The 14334-nt window shown below is 41.1% G+C and overlaps 1 protein-coding gene across 1 annotated transcript in view; it reads left to right on the top strand.

Annotated features, from left to right (window-relative positions):
* TDRD1 (tudor domain containing 1) overlaps positions 1–14080 on the top strand; it is a 47512-nt gene extending 33432 nt beyond the window's left edge. The window contains exons 17-25 of the mRNA XM_090057967.1: positions 264–374; positions 1053–1223; positions 2165–2419; positions 5987–6106; positions 7179–7292; positions 7730–7897; positions 8794–9021; positions 9413–9459; positions 11156–14080. Coding sequence (XP_089914093.1) covers positions 264–374; positions 1053–1223; positions 2165–2419; positions 5987–6106; positions 7179–7292; positions 7730–7897; positions 8794–9021; positions 9413–9459; positions 11156–11257 — 1316 coding nt within the window. The 3' untranslated portion in view covers positions 11258–14080. The remainder of the gene's footprint in view (positions 1–263; positions 375–1052; positions 1224–2164; positions 2420–5986; positions 6107–7178; positions 7293–7729; positions 7898–8793; positions 9022–9412; positions 9460–11155) is intronic.
* Positions 14081–14334: the final 254 nt, after the last annotated feature.

Here is a 14334-nt window from a genome sequence, read left to right as displayed (position 1 = left end):
TAGTCTTGTGCATACATGGTATGTGCAGTACAATTGAGGCATGAGATTCATCTTATAGTAAAATGCAGCTGTTTAAATAGAAATATTAGAAATGTGCATATAACTTATTTGAAAATAAAACCAAAGTTTTATTTGAATATGGGGTCATTTGAAGGGTTTTAAATATATTTTCTAAAGGTATTTTATTAATTGATAATATTGATGTTGTTAATAAACTTCTTGCTTTAGTTTTGTATTCACATTTATTTTTACCTTCTACTTAGACTTGAATGCTCTAAATGTACTCAACAAATCCTTGGCAGAATACTGCCAGCAGGCTTCAGCTACTAGTTTCAAACCTGTAAGGGGAGAGCCTTGCTGTGCTTTTTTCTCTGGTAAGAGATTTTGTTTGCTGCTATTCTTTTGCTCTGTATTTATGGGACGTGCATCTCCATCACCTGATTGTTAAAAATCCTGTTTAACATGCAGCTTTCTAAATCTACATTCTCATGTTATGTTTAATTTGGCAACAAGAAAGGAAATTAAATCTGCAGTTGGCTATGGTAAACCAAGTATGTAAATGATGCAAGTGACTTTGCTATGAACCTTTAGACTCCCCTGTACAGTTTAATATGCTTAACAGCAGCTATTGTGACTGTTGCTCAGTTACTTGTTGTTAAAGTACAGAGAAGAAAGTTGAATTATTATCTTACGGAAAGTTACTATTTCCAGAAAGTAAATATTGGATTTTCCACTAGTTTGTGTACAGTGTTAATAGTTTACTTGCACCCTTCAGTGTAGTTTGTGGCTGAAAATGGTATCTGTATTTGGAAAGAAACAAGAGTTGATTCTTTATTGCCATCCAATTTTGTGGGCTTACTTGCAACAGCGTAGAAGATTCACTGTTAAAATTCTACAAAATTGCAGATGACAATCTCTCTCTCTCTCTCGTTCACTTTGTTTGCAAATGATCACATCTAACACAAGGTAATGGAATCGGAGCTTTCAATAAAAGTAAATCATAAATGGGAACTTTAAATTTAGGTTGATGTTGGAAATTTTTAAAATCCTAGGTGATGGTAAATGGTACCGTGCTTTGGTAAAAGACATTTCTTCAGACGGAGCTGTTAAAGTACAGTTTGTAGACTATGGTAACATTGAGGAAGTTACTCCAGACAAACTCCGACAGATTTCGTTTGAGTTCCTGAAACTTCCATTTCAAGGAATTAAGTGTTGGCTATCAGGTAGGTCTTCCTACAAGGAATGTTAATAAGAGAACACTTAACAGGCACAGACATTCTTTGTTTTTTAGAAATCATACAAAATTGCTAGCAGGGTAGACCTTTAAACGTTTAATAAAATATAAACAAAATAAAAAGCTGTAATATAAGAAATTGTAACTGTTGGCAATTTTTCTTCTTGGCTGTTTCAGCCATATTTTTCTCTCAATCACTCTAGTCATTCCCTTTCTTGAACTGCATTACATTTGAACTTCCAGTTACAGATCCACTGACATTTCGGTTCCGTTCACGCTACACAAGTATAAATTCTTATTACTACTCAAGGCTTTATAAATGAAGCAAGAGGCAGTGCTGAGATGAAACCACTTTTAGGATACAGGTCAGTGTAGCGAAGCCATGGTTTTGCCTCGCTTGAAAATCCCCCGACATCTACAGTAGGACTGCCTTTAAAATAGAAAGTGCTTCAGGTCCCACCCCCCATAATTGAAGTGGCTACTTCGAGAAATAGGTTTTCTCCAACTCTTCTTGCACATCATTTTTTGTAGAACAAGGTAAATTCCTAAATCACAACTCCAGTTATGTATACTTGGTGAGGAAGAGAGAGTGGCTACATTCACCCTATTAATAAATACTTTGGTCTTTCTATAATGACTTATAACCTAGGATATTATTTTGATTTTACAAACACTACATGCAGCATTAATAATTACCATTCTCTTATAGTTTGGGGTGAGGTGGGGTGTCAGTTTGGTTGGGAGATGGGCTGCTTGTTTTTCATAAATATAATCTACATGTTCCTAGGATAGCAAATGTGGTTCTTTTGTTCGGTTTGGTTTTTCCCAGCCACATCATATTTCTTAATTTGGAGATGATTAATTCTAGAAACAAAAGACATGGTGCCAAAGTTGTTTGTGCATGTGTTTCTTTTTTAAATCTCTCTTTAGGTGTAAAGCCTGTTAACAAACAGTGGCTCCCAGAAATTGTAGCAAAATTTCAGATGTACACAGCAGGGATAAAACTTCAAGCCAGTGTAATTTCCTTGACCAGAAATGGTGTCGGACTAGAGCTCATTGACAATTCCACAGGTTGTCCAAGAATGATTAGTGAAATGTTAATTTGTGAACAACTGACCTTAAAGGAACCTAAAACAAATAAAGAGGTGCTACTAACCAAATCTGCTGACAAAAGAGAGTGGCAAGGTAACTAAATCTGTTATTCTTGTGGGCTGACTAGAAGAGTTATCTTCAGCTTGATGCATCTTAGATACTAGTAAATAGTAAAATAGACATGCCTTGTTTTAAAAATGCTAACGATTTTGCCATTGGACACCGTGCAGATGGCATTATAGTCCTCCAAAAAGATACATTTTGGACCACCACTACTAAAATACTCTGTAACCAATATAGCAAACCTGAAGAATTGTCTAAATCTTCTAAGCCTTTTGCAACATCTGATGATGAGAGTTCAGGCTTACAAAAGCTTATAGTATATGTCTCTGATTTAGTTAGTGTATAAATTTAAACATTTATCCAGCTTTCTGCCTGACTTCAGACTAATGTGGCTAAGTATTTATCTAAGTTTTCTAGCATACATACTTAATAATATCTGGTGTGTGTGTGTGTGTGTGTATTCTGTAAAAATGTAGGCGTATCTTGGGCAAATCAGAAGTCTGCTGATGAACAGAAAATGAAGCGAGTTCACGGTAGCTTGTGTACTAGGGTATGAACAGATGTATAACACTTGAACCTTTCCAGGAATGTCCCAGTTCTGGAGCCAGTTCGTAGAACTTGCTGCACAGAAGTGTCCGCACATACAGTGCTAAGGGTTCTGAGTGGATCCCTCAGCTTCTAGGGCAGGGGCAGGCAATTATTTTGGGTGGAGGGCTGCTTACTGAGTTTTGGCAAGCCATTGAGGGCTGCATAAAAGGCAGCATGGGGCAGAAAAATATTTATTTTCTACATTTTTGGTGGGCCAGATGGAATGGCCTGGCAGGCTGCAGTCTGGCCCATGGGCCGCATTTTGCCCACCCCTCTTCTAGGGATTGCCTTGTTGCCAAAATGCTGCAAGGGAGTGGTAGAGTACCCAGACCATCATGCCTTCCAGGAATTGGTTCCCAGAGTTATTTTTCCCCTGGGATTCATCTACAGGGAGAGGAGAAGGACAGCGTGGATTGGGCAGAGGGTTGGAGTGGAGCTGGCTTCCAGATCCTGGCAGGGGATTTGTGACCCCCAGCTCCTGGTTACCAGGGGGCTGGGTGCTCTGGAATGTGCCCTGCCCAACAGCTGGGAGGTTTTTACTGTTAAATGCACAACTCACCCCAAGAACCTGACCCCCCCCCCCCCCACACACACACACACAAGTCATATCTCTGGGGTCTATCAGGGAAATGAAAGTAACACAGACATCCTATGCCTTAAAAGGAAGACCCGTAAAGGATGGAGGACTGGAACCGCCACCAAGGAGGAATACTCTGCATTAGTCCAGACTTGCAGAGAACAAATCAGGAAAGCCAAGGCTGCAATGGAACTCCAGCTAGCTACAAATATCAAGGAAAAATAAAAAGTCCTTTTTTAGATATGTGGGGAGCCAGAGGAAAAGCAAGGGCAATGTTGGACCCCTGCTAAACCAGATGGGGCAACTGACACCCAGGAAAAAGCAAACTTGCTAAATGGGTACTTTGCATCTGTTTTTCATCAGCCCCACGGGACGGCCCTGCCCACTATGGGTCAGGGAGGCCCGGGCAAGGGAGGTTCCTGATGGGTTACACTCGAGTACTCGGGGAGCTGGCAAGCATCATAGCTCAGCCCCTGGCACGGATCTTTGAGCGTTTTTGGCGCCCTGGTGAAGTGCCTGATGATTGGAAGAGGGCCAATGTCATGCCTATCTTCAAGAAAGGGAGGAAAGGAGATCTGGCAAACTACAGGCCCATCAGCCTGTCCTCCTTCCTGGGGAAGGTCTTGGAAAAGATTATCAAGGAGGCCATCCTTAACAGACTAGCTGAAGCTGGGTATCCCTCAAGATACTGCCATGTTGCGGGAAGGTCTTGCTTGACCAATCTCATTTCCTTTTATGACCAGGTGACTTATCACCTGGACAAGGGGGAAGAGATCGACGTCGTATACCTCGACTTTAAAAAAGCCTTCAATCTGGTATCCCACAATCACCTCTTGGCTAAACTGGCTAACTGTGGCCTTGACGTCACCACAATCCGCTGGCTGAGGAACTGGCTCCGCAGTAGGACCCAGAGGGTGGTGGTTGACAGGAGTCAATCGTCTTGGTGTGCTGTGACCAGTGAGGTCCCACAAGGCTCTGTCCTAGGGCCTACACTGTTCAACATCTTCATCAATGATGTGGACATTGGTGTCAGAAGCAGACTGGCCAAGTTTGCCAACAACACCAAACTCTGGGGTAAAGCATCCGCACCTGAGGTCAGGAGGGTGATCCAGGCAGATCTGGACAGACTCATGAAATGGATGGATGAGAACCTGATGGTGTTCAACACTGAGAAATGCAAGGTTCTCCACCTTGGGAGGAAAAACCTGCACCATGCTTATAGGTTCGGTAGTGCTATGCTGGCTAGCATGACAGATGAAAGGGACTTGGGAATCACGGTTGACCACAAGATGAACATAAGCCTTCAGTGTGATGCTGCAGCTAGTAAAGCAAGCAAAATTCTGGCTTGCATTCATAGATCCTTCTCAAGCAGATCCCGGGATGTCATTCTCCCACTGTGTTCGGCCTTGGTGAGGCCGCAGCTGGAGTACTGCGTCCAGTTTTGGGCTCTGCAATTCAAAAAAAGATGTGGAGAAGCTTGACAGTGTGTAGAGGAGAGCCACGCACATGGTCAGAGGTCAAGAAGACAGACCTTATGGTGAGAGGCTGAGAGGAATGGGGCTATTCAGCCTAGAAAAGTGCAGGCTCGGGGGTAATCTGATGCCCGCCTATAAGTTTATCAGGGGTGCTCATCAGGATCTGGGGGAACGACTGTTCACCAGAGCTCACCAAGGGATGACAAGATTGAACAGTCACAAACTCCACTGTGACCAGTTCAGGCTGGACATAAGGAAGAACTTCTTCACTGTCTGGGCCCCCAAGGTTTAGAACAGACTGCCACCTGAGGCCATTCAGTCGCCTACTTTGAACACCTTCAAAACACATTTGGATGCTTATCTTGCTGGGATCCTATGATCCCTGCTGACTTCCTGCCCCTGGGGCAGGGGGCTGGACTCGATTTATCCTCCGGGGTCCCTTCCAGCCCAAATGTCTATAAAATTTAGACGCTTTCTGCTTCCCTACCTCTACAGGCTGGTCTCTGTAGGCAATTTGATCTTTGGGCAGTAAAGTCCCTGGTTTCAACCCAGAGCAGCTTTATTACCCTGCATGGCTGTGGGGGTGCAGGGGGAGGTTGAGGAGCAGCGTAGTTTGAGATGCCTGCAGGAATGACCAGACATTAGGCATGGTATGTCCTATGTCCACACACAGCATTAAACCAGTTCATAGTATCTGGTATCCTTTCAAAATGTTCAAGGAAGCTTAAACCTGTCTAAAGTGGCCTGTAAGTCTGGACTCCTTGAGGTTTAAAGGGTATTAAGAATATTTTAAGTGTTACATCTGTCCACATTCAGTTGCTTTTACTGCAGAAGCACTTCAGTGACTGCAGCTTTTTAGATTTATTAACTTGAATAGTATCCACTATTAAGTGTGCAAGATCCATATTTGCATAGGTGCAGTATACTGTATCTTACTAGTCTGTCTAATTCCATTAGAAACTTCCTCATCTGAGCAGTGGAAAACAATAAAATTGCCCATTAATAAAGCCATACCAGTTCGCATAGTGGAGGTGATAAATCCAGATTTGTTTTATGCAATGCCATCTGAAACTAAAGGTAAGAAATGTATATTGTATTGTTAATGAAGAATGTATTTTACCCCAGTAGCAGCAATGCTTGCAAGCTATGTATACAAGATATTTAACATTTCAAAATAAATTGCTGATATTGACACCCAACCAAAACACCTCAGATAGCAATTTTCCTGCTGCTATACATTGTTGTATTCCTGTGCTATTAAATATTTTTAATATTAGAGGTGCACCAACAAAGATTTCCTTGGCCAATAGCAATAGCTGATGATTAACCAACTATATCAGTCCATGCTGATCCAATAACTGATATTTAGTAATAGTGCAAGGCATTTTAAACTATGGACATAAACCTTTTTTTGTTTGTTTTGTATTTATAATACGCCAGCACGCACCTCCTGCATGTACCGCCCTTCAATGAAGAAGGTGGTGACTGCCTTATTCCTGTGCATGTTGCCTCTTCACCCGTGGCTCCTGCCTGCAGCTCTGCCCCCTGTGCAGCTGTGCTGCCATCCCAGGTGGGCGGGGCAGACCCTTGCTTGGACAGTGGTGCCAGGCCCATTTTGGAGCGCCAGAGCATGCTACTGCATCAGTGTTGGGGGGGCCCCATGCAGCTGAGCTCCCATGGCCAGGGGGGAGAAGCCACATTTGCAAAGGCACTTGATGCCTAGCAAAGCCAAGCATCCCTTGTGCAGTGCCTTACCCTACCTGTGTGCCGCCCAGTGTTTCCGTGGCAGCCCTGGTGCTCAGGTTCCTGCTGTGCACGTGGCGTTGCCATGGCAGCAGCAGCAGGAGCCAATAATGGTCTCTGAGCACAGTGCCCTGTGACTACTTCCCAGCACCCCCTCCCACCCACATGCCAGGACCTGTAGTTTACTGCAAGCTCGGGCTGGCAGTGGGGCAGGGCTGCACCTGCCAGAGTGCTCCAGGCACGCAGACATGTTTATCGGCTACAAAGACCAAAAAAAGCTGATGACCAGTAATGTCATTTCTCCTCTTATCAGTGTTGATCCAATAGCCAACCAATATATTGGTGCATCCCTAGATATTGTTGAAACCTGACGGTACTAAACGGATTCAGTTTATTTTAATTTTAGTGGATCAAGACAAGCTCTGCACGTTGATGATTGAACTGGCAGAATATTGCTGCTCTTGTAGCAATCAGTCGTTCAGACCAAAAGTTGGTGAAGCCTGTTGTGCCAAGTTTTCAGGTGAGAGAGTTTTTAATTATTAACAGAAAATGTGATCCAAATTTTGATTTTTTGCCACTACAAATATTAGCATTTTATAAAGAGATGATCATCTTTTTAAAACAAGAGCGTCAAACTCACCCTGAGCGGTAGCTCTTCCTAAATCGGATACACAGGGCCAGCAGTGGGTCAGGGAGTGGGTGGCAGGGCAGGGCTGGGGGCTCACCATCAGGGTCAATGTTCACTGGCGTCCAGGAACCCTGAACTCTGCAGGAGGCCATGCCACCAACTTCGGGTAGCCCCCTGAACTGCCAGCAAGGTGGATGGAATGGTTCCATGGGCTGAATCTGGCCCACGGGTTTTATGTTTGCATCCATGCCACAGGTTGGCTTCCCTGATCCACTAAATGTTGATCCTAGTGTAAAGAGCTTCATGCATTTTGTCCCATTTTTCTTCAGGTGATGGTCATTGGTACAGAGCTGTTGCTTTGCAAGTTTCTCCTTCCGAGGTGAAGGTAGTATATGGAGATTATGGAAATACAGAAACTCTCCGATTTTCTGAAGTGATGCCTATTACTGCATGTCACTTAAAGCTGCCCTTTCAGATAATTAAGTGTTCACTTGCAGGTAAAAGTGCAACCACATACTTTCTTAATTACTTAACTGTGGTTATTTAGTGTTTGATTATAATTTATAGTTAATTCTTCTGTATTTGATAATCTGCATCAGTGCATCTTGCCTCCCACTTTATTGAATGTGACTGCATCCCTGGCTGAGAACCACTGTTGGTGCTGCCTTGGTTTACTTCAGTGCTTCTCAGCCAGATTTATGCTGCTTCCAAGTGAAACTGCCTCACGTGCCTGCTGCACAAACAGCCCAGGAAGGGCTGTCTTGGGCATGAACATATCCTGCATTAGGGCTCTTTTAATCTGCCTAAAGAAGACAGGAGCTGCTTTCTGTGCATCTGGTCTGGCATCCCCTACACTCCTCCCAGAAACAGAAGTAGACAATACAATTCTAGCCATGCCTATTTTCAGGGGGCTCATGAGGTGTGCCAGATGAGGAAATACTCACAGCATGAGGCAGCTTTGCTGCCTGCTTTAGGCTGACAGACCCCTAGTGAAGGGAGCGCGCATGGGGCAGTTTTACCTACCTGATGGTGTAGCACCTGTGAGGGGGCCTCATAGCATCCCATGGTGCTGCAGAACCCTGTTTGAGAACCCCTGATACAGATGAAGTCTCAGTTTTTTGTTTTTTTTTAGCACTTGTAAAGGCTATTTTAAAATGACTGCTAGAATTTTTTTCTGAACTAATTTATTCTGCAGGAAAAAAACCATATGGAAAAACTAAATTACTCCTAATTTAATGGAAAATTGGAATATTGGTATGAACTTCAACTTTGCAGAGTACTGTCTAAAAGTTTTTACTTGTGTATATAGTTAAAATTCAAATGATGGTGGAAAAGAGATTTTTGCAGCTGTTTACAATCAAAACTAGAACTTGATTGACTTTTTATTTTCCAGGGATTGTGCAATTTGATGGGGACCTGTCTGGATTAGTGACAGATTTGCCAAAAACACTTGCGTCAGGGGAGAGTGTCACAGTTACAGTGAAAGGGATCACAGAGAACATTCATGTGGTATCTGTGATGAAAGGCTTTAAAGATGGTAATCTAAATGTAGATGATGGATTAGTAATAGAAGGTTTGGCCAAACCTCCTGCTACTGGAAATCCAGGTATTCTACCCCAAGGTAATATTTTTTTTTTTTCCACAAAAAGATACTTTGCTTCTAAATTCTGGTGTTCAAAAAATTGGTATCTGCACATGTACAGTTATCCTTATGCAATCCTGTTGCATTTAGACTGTGGCAGCATTTTTCAAACTATTTGAGTTTCTGCCATCTCATAGTAAAGTTGGCCACTCTTGTGCTCCCCTACATCAGAAAGTAAATTTTTGTTCAGTTATGTGCATGTGTGTCTTTACATGTCTGGAAAATTTTGACCCACCTCCTCCCCTGCTTCATCCATCAAGGGATCGTGCCTCCGTGGGGGAAACACTGGCCTATAGACTTTTCAGCTAATTAACAATGATTAATAATCGCACTTTACTGATCTGTTTATTTCATTTTTCTTTTCATATAGAGCATGCAAGTGAAACTAAATGTTGCTGCACAGAATTAAAAAAGCAAGTAAGGTTTCAGATTTTATGTGAAGCTTCCACATCCTCTCCTAAATTTTGTTATTTTTTAAAAACTCAGGAAAAGGCTACTTAAATTTCATAGTGAGTTACAAAACTGAAGAAAAGTGCGTTGTGTCCAAAAACCTTCTAAGGCTTCCAATATGACCTTTGTAAAGTGGTAGAATAAGTCAAAATGCCATAATAGGGTAGGGAGCAAGGGGAGTTAGCTGTGTGTTCTTGGTCGGGTCCAAGTATATAACAGATGCCGTTTAAACTCTAAGCTGGTGGATAACAAATGAGACATTACATTTTGGTACATACTTTAGATAAATGACCAAAGTTGTGTTTTTCTGGTCATTTTGGGGCATTTTTACACATGCAAGCTATAGAACCATGACTCTGAACAGTGTTTCTTCAACTTTAGCTCTGTTTCTTGACAGCTTTGCAAATAATAGTAGAAGAGCTCAAATTTAAATTGCAAAAAAGATTGATTTCCAAAAGTGCTTGGACAGATGCCCAGATTTTGCCCGGAAAAGCAAAGATCATTGTTGGTTAACAAGAAAAAGTGTGGTATTTAATAAAGAATATTACATTAATGCAACAGCATCTTCATATACTGCTTCCCAGTTATAGGGGAACCTTCATATTTGCAAGGAATTTTGAACTTTCTGCAAGAGGCAGGGCCAGCTGCATTGGTGTTCAGAAATTCTCAACTGCTTTGGTAACTTGAGAAATAAGGGAGTAAGAGTCTCTTGAATAAAAAAGCAGTTGTTGTAGAAGCTAGGGAAACTCTAAGAGTGCAGATGCTAGGAATTTTAAAAGCTGATGCATGGGGAAAGCTCTCGTTATTGAACTTGCTTGTCTATCTTCCACTACAGTCCTTTTCTCCCAATAATATTTAGATCAGTAGCAATGAGAAATCTTTCTATGCAGTCTCTTAACTGAAACTTCTTCAGTTCCAGTGTGGTAGTAGTATGTTGGTTCCCAGCCTTGGGGCATGACCCAAATTAGGGTTGCAGGGCGGGGCGGCTGTCCTCAGTAGGGTCACAACGGGCCCACACACGCACACTTGCATGTGGCCTGGGAGTGGTGGGCAGGGCCACTGTGTACAAAGAGGGCAATGGTGGCTACCCCAGGGTGCCACACTCTGTTCCCAGCAGTCCCCGCGGCTCTGGGTCGAGAAGTCCTGTTGATAGCCAATTTGGGGTTGCAGCAAAAAAAAGTTTGGGAACCACTGTGGTAGTAGGATTGGATGAGTGTAGAAATCTGAATCCGCCAAGATAGAAAGGGGTGGTGGGGTGGAGGAGGAACAGAGGGCTTCCATATGTTACTTGGAGTTAGGTAGTCCTGGCCCAGGCCTGCATTGGGGCAGATGACGTTTATTGACAGGGATACCTTTATTGCCCACTGGTCTGGCCTTTTGATCTCCTGACATCAGCACTCATTTCAGCATCTTGTTTAATCATTTTTGAGTGTGTATATTCCCCTAAAAATTGAGGATTAGTCAAACTCAATGCACTTCTTTTTCATGCAACAGAAGAAAACCACTGACAAATAAGGAGAGGTGATTTGTACATCTCCTAAATTGGCATTGGAACTTGGATGCTTCTGTAGTATTTGGAGTTGTATTAAGTGCAAGTTTTAAAAAAAAAACCACACTTTTTATACGGAAACCTAATTATTAATTCTTTCTCTTCCTTTCACAGATTGAAAAACATGAGCAGATACTCCTCTTCCTTTTAAGTAAATGTGTGGATCAAGATGGCCTTAGTGAAATGGAAAAAATGTTAAACACAAAGTCTGCCTGACTTGATGTATGCTGATTATGCTTATATAGATGCGTTATGTTGGCAGTATTCATAAAGCTGATGCTGCTTGCTGTTCTCGTTCCTAGAACAGTACTTGCATTCAGGTGTTTAATTTCCTATTAAGTGTTGTCTAAATCTCAAACACATGGAATATTACTGTGAACATGGCCACCAGAGCCAAGTTGCAGCATGAAGTTTCAGTGCTGTGATTCCTTTGAATTGTAGTAACTTCTTTAGGCAGCTGTTTATTTAACAACTTACAGCACATGCATTCTGAAATGCAAATTTATATTTACTTTTTATGTATAGCAGGTATTTAATATTTGAGTATGAAAAAATATTTCATGTGAAATCTTATGTTGGTTGACTATCATGAAGAATAACTGTACAGATACCAATTTTTCCCTTCTAGTTTATTGAATATTTTTGTTCCAACTTAGGTGAAATTTATTTCCAGCCTTAATTTTCCTCTTTCATTTGCCACCAGTGTGTTTGTAATGTGAATGACCACAACTTTCTGAGGCTTCTGTGAGAGATGAATGAGCGTTTGGGATCATTAAATTCAACCCAGCTTTTCAGCTAGTGGTTTAGTGCTTAAAAGCAAGGAAATGAGAGTCCAGATTCATGGGTTCTGTGCTGGACTTCACTCCTGAATCTAGATAAGTTGCTACGTTCTTCATCTATTTCCCAGTCCAAAAAATAAAGATACATAAAGTCCCTGATCATACTCGGATATTGTACCAGTACATAGTATTTACTGTTCTTATTAGAAAGAACACCTACGTTTCAAAAATTGGTACCATTATTGATCGTCTCTGCACATAAATCAAGGGGTCAATCAACAGAGGTTGAATTTCCATCTTAACTTTAGAGCTTGCTTCAGTCTTTGGAAAACTTTGCATTGCCTTTGCTCCTGTACATCCACTTTTAGAGATGTAAACTTTTGACAGTACTGCACAAGACTTCACAAGCATTGCAACCAATCTGTAGGAGGTAAGACAAACTGTGTGCATCACAATGCTTTGTTTGCATCAAGGTGCCCACCAGTTTGTTTCACTCCTAGAAATTATGAGTAAAGCTTGTTGCCTTAATCATGTTTGTACTACTATTTATTTTGAACAGTTTAGTACGATCAATAAGAAAAGAGTTACTCACAAGTTCATACTACTCCCAAGACCAGTTAGTATAGTCCTGTTGTTTTAGTTTCACACTTTCACTAACAACAATTCTCAGTGTATATAAGTTACTGTTCAGAAGGTATGAAATGACTCGGATACCATTCAAATATTTGTTATATCCAGATTAAGTTAGCCTTCTGTATTATTTGTATAGCATTCTTTGTTGGTTTGGGCTGTGGAGAAAACATACCACACACTATCCCTGTTTACACTTCTGGCATACTTGCATGGTCCAGCCTGTTTAGTGGTCTATGTTTTGGCGACGTTAACTTGTGCAGTAAAGAAATAGGAAATTTCTGTATGTTACCTATTGCTACTTAAAGTTCACTTTTCTTATAAAAATTGGCTTCTGATTACATAGTGCCATAATCTGAGATTAAAAAATTAACGTGTAAAACTTTCTTTGGAAGTCAGAAGATTACCGTGTTGCATATCTAACTCTTTACATTTAAGAAAATAGAAAAAAATCACAAAAATCAAGTTATTTAAACCAAAGCTGGTATGGTAGATCTATTAATTGTCACCATAAAAGTTCCACTTCTTTTCAAGAAAGCTGTCCTAGTACATGTTTGGAGATGAACTGAAAGGTTTTCTTAGTGAAGAAAGAAATTGTTTCCCATATTTCAGCATAAGAAACAAGGGAGCAACACTGCTTGGCGATAAGCCTATCTGTTCTAGCTTTTGCTGAGTTCAGTAAGAGCTGTGAACATGCATCTGAGGGCTAATTTTCTCTGTAGACCTTGGTGGAAGTAGAGACTTTCTTTAATCTAGATACCTTCTTAAGGAGTTAAATCTAAATATCTTCTCAAATGCGAGAGAACCAGTAATACTTTGCACTGGTACAGCACTTTTTAACATAAAGATGATCCATCACTCTCTTTGGAAGTGGAAGGTCAGGATTATTTCCATTTTACAGATAGGAAACCTGAGTCATCGAGGTGAGTTGTCCAAGGTTACACAGGCAGTCTGTGGCAGAATTATAGGTAGAACCCAGGTCTCATGACACTTGGCTGTGCTTGGACCACCAGTCCTTCTACTGCTTAAAAATGCATAATCCTTGCTTTCTGTCTCTTGATTTCATTTATGAAACAGTCTGAATTATCTGTTAGTTTATATCTTTTATATTTGATCAGTGTGGGTTTCTCCACAGCTTTGTCTTGATGTAAGGGTATGATTTGGTTTCCATGTTATTTTATCTAGTACAAAGGAAGCAATTCTCAGAGTGACTGCATTAGTTTTGCAATACTTAGATGTCCTGTTTTGAATAGTAAGAATTCTACTGAGTTTACAATTGCCCTAGTGAACAGTTGGTGAGATGTTTTTTCTGTTGTATAAATATTTGTGAAAACATCACAGTAAACTTTGAAATATTGCCAAAGGAGACGGTAATAAGCTAAGTTTGCCTCTAGCTTCTGCAAGTAACCCAGCTTGTTCATCACCTTGTTTACATTTTATTAAGCTCTGAATGCAGATAATTCAGCTCATAAAGTAATAGTATGCAAGCGTTGTACAGACTTTGCATTTTCAAACATTTGTAGCCTTATTTAAACCTTACAGTAACTTAGAAATGGTGGCGTGGTGGTTGAGTTTTTGAAGACCTCTTGAGACTTGTTATCATGACTAATAAAATAATCTTTCCGTTTAAGATTCTTTCAATTTGTATCACTTTAAAAAAACTAGGTCCCCTTTTGCTCTGCAAATTTTGGCATTCATCTAATTAAAATGTAAATGTTGTCTTTTTAATGCAGGGCTATCCAACTTCCGAGCTGTGGGCAACATGCTGTACAGGCTGCACACAGTGCACTGCACAGATGCTCCCCTTCCCTCTGCTTTATGCCATAATAATCATTTTCTTTCATAGCTTTTTTTTCCTTACCTCACTATTCTTAAAACCTCTCT

The sequence above is a fragment of the Crocodylus siamensis genome, chromosome 7 (assembly GCF_052110815.1).
Source record: "Crocodylus siamensis isolate JL-2025a chromosome 7, ASM5211081v1, whole genome shotgun sequence".
In the NCBI taxonomy this organism is placed as follows: domain Eukaryota; kingdom Metazoa; phylum Chordata; order Crocodylia; family Crocodylidae; genus Crocodylus; species Crocodylus siamensis.
This window is presented reverse-complemented; position numbering and strand designations above follow the sequence as displayed.